The 5937-nt window shown below is 38.5% G+C and overlaps 1 protein-coding gene across 1 annotated transcript; it reads right to left on the bottom strand.

Annotated features, from left to right (window-relative positions):
- Positions 1–1412: 1412 nt before the first annotated feature.
- On the bottom strand, positions 1413–5288 carry LMOD3 (leiomodin 3). The gene is made up of 2 exons (XM_004419910.3): positions 4995–5288; positions 1413–2831 (listed from the first exon to the last, which is right to left on the bottom strand). Exons 1-2 carry the CDS (start codon positions 5286–5288, stop codon positions 1413–1415), a joined length of 1713 nt encoding a protein of 570 aa, XP_004419967.3.
- Between the last annotated feature and the right edge of the window lie 649 nt (positions 5289–5937).

A 5937-nucleotide genomic window follows, 5' to 3' on the forward strand; every position in this document is an offset into this window, starting at 1 on the left:
ATGTGAATAAGTAACAACTTATTTTACAATAGAGTCATGTGTCACTTAAAGACAGGGACACATTCTGAGAAACATGTCTTTAGGTGGTTTTGTTGTTGTGCGAACATCATGGAGGGTACCTACACAAACATAGATGGTATAGCCTGCTACACACCTAGGCTACATGGTACTAATCTTATGGGACCACCATCATATATGCAGTCCGCTGTTGACCAGAACATTGTTATGTGGCGCATGACTGTAGATAGCTCTTTAAAGCAGAAAAAGAACAAGCCTACATGAAAACTTGTTTAAAACATCTTGAAAAAATTGTGAATCTCTATGATGAAATAATATATTAACTATTTTGTCAATGTAATCTCTTGGCTAAATTATACACTAAATTTAAAATAGTACAGTTAATTATCAACTACCTTTGTACACACACCTTTCAGCCTCCATATGTGCTATCATAGTAATGACAAAAAAAATTTATTTCTGCAACTTAACCTGCAAGGAATAAAACATTTTCATATATCAGTGGCAGTAATAGTGAATCATAGTAAATATTAAAATTGAAATAGTAGTAAAATATTTTAAAACTCCATTAATTCATGGAGACACTAATCTAAAATTTATCATTTGTCTGCCCATCTAAAAAGTGAAGCATATAAATACAATTGTAGGTAGTCCCTCTTCATCTACTAAAAAAGAAGCCCTCAATTATCTACAAGTGACTGGCCTATTTAGGCTTTATTCTTACTTATTCCTACAGCAGGTTCATCAAGATCTCTGACTGGTTGGGATGGTGTGAGTAAAGCTGGTGAATAAAAGCTTGACCCTGGACTCAGAACTGTAACCGAGTATGGATGTCAGCTCTATCACTTCCTAGCTATATCTCCTAGGTCTGTTATTTAACTTCTCTAAGTCTCGGTTCCTTTTTATAAAATGGGGAGAATAACAACACCTACCTTATAGAGTTAAGATGATTATATGAGTTAATTCATGTAATGAATCTGGCCTATGGTAAGTGCTCAGTAAATTTTAGCTGTTAATATTATTGTCACAGAAGATACATAGATATATGTCCTTGGGGATAACCCAGTAATTTAGATCTACTGGTAATGCTCATGGGCTTCCTCCAGTTAGTCACAGTTAGTGTGAATCTCCTTGTGTTAAAACGAACAGGGAGGGCCGGCCCCGTGGCATAGCGGTTAAGTGCGCGCACTCCACTACTGGTGGCCTGGGCTGGGATCCTGGGCGCGCACCAACACACTGCTTCTCCGGCCATGCTGAGGCCACGTCCCACGTACAGCAACTAGAAGGATGTGCAGCTATGACATACAACTATCTACTGGGGCTTTGGGGGAAAAATTAATTAAAAAAAAAAAAAAAAAGGGAATAGAGTTGGGATACATTTATTGTGGTGCTGTTCACCATTTCTCCTTCCCTCTACTTACAGGTTTAAGATAGGCGATGTTGCTGTGACGAATGTCATTCAAGAGCTGATCTCTGGGAGTGATTTCCACCAATGGGGGTGGCCTGTTTCTGGGTACTGGTTTGAGTGTTTTGATCACATCTTTGAGGTTGGTTTTCTCGGGTGGTTCTCTGGCTTCCGGCATCCGAGATTTGCGCTGGATCCTTTTCAGCTTCACCATCCGGAAGGAGTCGGGGTCTGTGCTGTGCTGAGGAGGCTGCGATGGCTTTTTCATCATTTCATTTCGTCTACTCAAGGGGACTGCTTGGGGGTTGGGAGGTCGAGGAGGAGGTTGGAGGAACTCCTGCATTCTGGAATCGGGCATTGGTCCTCCCAACATCTCCCACATCCCAGGTGGCAACCCTAATCCATTCTCCAACATGGCAATTAACTTTCTCTGCTCTTTGAGTTGCTGCTGTTTCTGTTCTTCTTGTCTTTTTTGCCTTTGTTTATCCTGATTCCTGGTGAGCAGATTGGTTACCACCATTCTGGGACCTGGAAGCTCAAAATGGTAGCCCATCTTCAGGAGAGTGTTGTTTGCCTTCAAAAGCCTGGATATTTCCATTTCAGCATGGTGGCCCAGCATGTGCCTTTGATTATGAAACCGAAGTTCAGTTAGTGTCTCATTAAATTGGAGACACCTCATGATGGCCACAATTCCTTTACCTGTGATGAAATTGGACTCGATGTTCAGAGTGGTAATACTCCTGTTTTCACGCAACATGTTAGCCAAGGCAAACGCTACATTCTCATCTGCACCCACATTTGCTAAACTGAAGGTTTTGATGTGTTTGTTTTTCTTCATGGCATTGACAAAGTCCAATAGCATTTCCTTGGGGATGTTTTCAATGTTGTTCAGGTTGAGTTCCTTCATGTCAGGATCATTTTGTCTAACTCGCTTCAAGCTCCCATCCAGGTCTGTTTGGTTTCCTGAAGGCCTTGCACTTACCTTCAAAAAACTGGTATCTAAAGCTAACTTCTTAGGATCTAATTTTGATATTTTTTTCTCACTTTTTTCTTGGGCAGCTCTTTTGTCTTTCTGTCCTTCGAATGCTTTATTAGTCACCTGGGGGCAGTTGTTCTCGCCATTTCTGATTTGCTCCTTTACTTTGCCTTCATCTTCTTTTTTTGTTTTCTCATCACTCTCCTCACTCTCCTCTTCTCCTTCATCGTCTTCATCATCTTCCTCATCTTCATCTTCTTCATCATTATCATCATCTTCATTATTATCATCATTATCCGTTTCTTGGACATTGTTGCTGCCCTTTGATTCTATTTTATACGCAGCAATTTCATTGTTGAGCTTTTCTTTTAAATACTGGGACACATTTTTGTTACCTTTGTCTATTTCTTCATGCTGCTCTTGAGCATTTTCCTAAAAGAGAGGTTTATGAGGGTTAGAATACATAGCAATGAAGAAATATGAAGTAGAGCAATATCGACCGGAGATAATAAAAAGATTTATTATTAAGTGAAAAAAGTAAGCCAATAAACTGTATGTGTACTATTCCATTTGTGTAATATATAATATATAAAATATATAAATATTTAAAATGTATAATATATAAAAGTTTATAAATGTATAGAAAAAAAGTCTATTGTAATGTTTACCAAATTAGTAGTTATCTCTGAGGAAGAGAGGTAACCATTAAGATAACTGAGGAAGGGAAGTATTTGGGATATTTTCACTTTTTACATTATATAACTCTAGAGTGTTTGAGTTTTTTTTTTTTTTTTTTAAGAAAGTACACATATTAGTTTTGTAAGCAAACACAACCAAAATAAAGATAAATTTTTATAGACACACACACACATTTTGGGGCTGTGTTTGTCTCATCCCATATATTAAAATGAAACCTGGTTAATTTTGTTTTCAGATCCTGTATTGTTTTTAAAAATAGTGTTCAATTCCAGAAGCTGTTAAAACTATTTGTTTTGAAAACCTTATGGAGTTATCTATCAATACACTGAAGTCTTTGTTTTGTATATAGCTGAATAGGCATCTTTGTATTCAATGGCCCTGGGTTACACAATAATTTCCTTATTGCCCTAACCAAAATTTACATTCCTAATATGCTTGCTAATCTAGTATAAATAATGTGTATGTGAAGTTTCCCTGAAAACATAATATATGGTGGGGAAAATGAAAGCAGTATGATATTTTGGATATACCTACTCTATGCACAGGCTCACTAAGCCAGTTTCTTTTAAAGGAAAGTGTCTAGGAGGCAGAGCCAGCTGCAAAAGGGGACAGGATTATGCAGCGATTTAGAAACAATTGCTTGGTCTGAGAAGGAAAATGGTAGTCTTCACCAATAATATTTGTTACATTCTTGCCCATCAATTAGTACACTTTCTTATACAATATCTGTACTTCATAGGCATCATTTAGAAAGCTGGTGTAGCAGTTTGAGACACAGGTTCATCCAAGCGAGAACTTGATCTCATTGCTCATAGCATAGTATAGGTTGGAATTGACAGTAATAACATCTTAACCACCTAAAGCCTTCCCCAGTTCATTTCTCATCTCTCCCAGCAGGGGGAGACAACCATTAAGCAGTTTAAATCATACCAAGGGAAGAAAAAGTGTTACAAGTACCCAATTATTTTTTTCCTGACAGTGGTCTTTATACAGAATTGGCTTTTACTACAATTGTATAATATCCGCACATTGTACCTTAAACTCTAACATGATCGAGCCAGTAACTTATTTTCTTAAGGTCAGTACGTGTTGAAACTCTCCTGACCATGAGACCAGTTTATAACTTTCCTTAACTACAGCCAGCATGATAGTAATGTGACAAGATATATCTACATCAGCAGGCATAACTAAAAGAGACTTTACCTGGGGGGATCTCTGTCTTCTTTTTGCTAAGTCATTTTTAAGTGGAACACTAAAGAAAAATTATGCTGATGTACAATAAGTTTATAGATTCAACCACAATTCTAGTTTTCATATAAAAAACATATTTAAGAAAGAATTATCTTTTAAAAAAGCTTAATAGCTATCAATTTCTCAATTCATCACTGATACACAACGCACTGTGGGAATATTGAATATTTTTGGTTTTTTGATTTGATTTAATTACAGGGTGTGTGGCTGGCCTTCAAGGGGACTGTGAGACCCTTGAAACATTGCATATGTATGCACATGCCAGAAGAAGAGGGTACAGAGCTTTCTTCGGCTTCATAAAGGGGCCTGTGAGCCAAAAAAGAGTTAAAGACAACTGTTTCTGGGTTAATGAGTTAATTCACTAAGTATCATGTCGATAGAATACAGGCTCTCCTACACAGCAAACCCAAAAGCAATTTTTTTTGAAGAGGCATTTACAAGAAAAATTACCAACTTTTCTCTTGCAACTAAACAATCTAAGTGTTTCAGAAAGTTTCAGTCTGAAATAGATTTAAATACTATGATTTAATCTTTAAGCGACGAGAAAACAACTCAAAACATGGAGTCTTGAGAAATGACAGTTACAAGACAGACACCTGCCAGCCCAGGCCGCCATTTCTCTGTCATACACAAATCCCTGGTTACCTCAGATGGTACAAAGGTGACAGGAACGCGTTCATCTTCCAGCATGCGTCTGGACGCCTTTTGCCAATACATATAATCGACGAGGGATTTATGGTCGAAGTTTCCTGTCGGTGGCTTATCGGTTTGATCTTTCTGAATCATTCCCACAGGAAGCCTGGGGTCAGGGGCCATGACTTCCATTTCAGATTGCAGTTCCCTTAGCTCTTCGGGGGACAAGTTGGCCAAGATTTTGTCTTCATCAAGCTCCTCATCAAGAAGTTCTTCTTGATCTGAATTCCTGCTGTAGTCTGACATGGTTTTTTTCTGTATTTTTGTATCTTACTAGAAAAGGAGAAATAATCAAAGATGATTAAAAAAAAAACTCTCAAGAAGATCCCCAAGTTAACAAGTGTCCCAGGTCAACACCACCTTGAGAGATTTTCCCCCAAGAACCCCAGTGGTGCTCGCTGAGTAGCTAGAAGTGACTGCAGCTAAGCTCACGCCGTATCTATATTAAGCAGGGCTTGGCTGGACAGAGTCGATTTATGGAACGACTGTGCTGCTCTCTTTTCGGCAACTTGAGTCAGCTGTGCAAATCCATCTGACATTTTAGTACCGCTGCTTAGGTCCGCCAGTGAGTAACAGGTCTATGGAATCTCTGCAGGAATAAAACGAGTTCTGTTCCTATACGCTCTCACATCATCATACACAAATCCACGCAGCCCATACACACATACCTCAATACTACAGGGGAGACGACTTTTTATTTAAATGATTAAAGCAACTTACAATATTTCCAAAAGAAAATGCAAGCAGTGACTTGAGTTCTATTGAAGTGAAAAAATCATTCGGAGATGAAAATCAAGCTCTCAGAGTTGGCCTCTTCACCACAGTGTGACTCTGAAAGCAATAAACCAGCTCGCAGCAGAGCAGAGGTCTGGCTGTGTTACTCACCTGCTCTGTA

This window comes from Ceratotherium simum, chromosome 5 (assembly GCF_057802395.1).
Source record: "Ceratotherium simum simum isolate JZ-2026a chromosome 5, ASM5780239v1, whole genome shotgun sequence".
NCBI classification, from domain to species: Eukaryota; Metazoa; Chordata; class Mammalia; order Perissodactyla; family Rhinocerotidae; genus Ceratotherium; species Ceratotherium simum.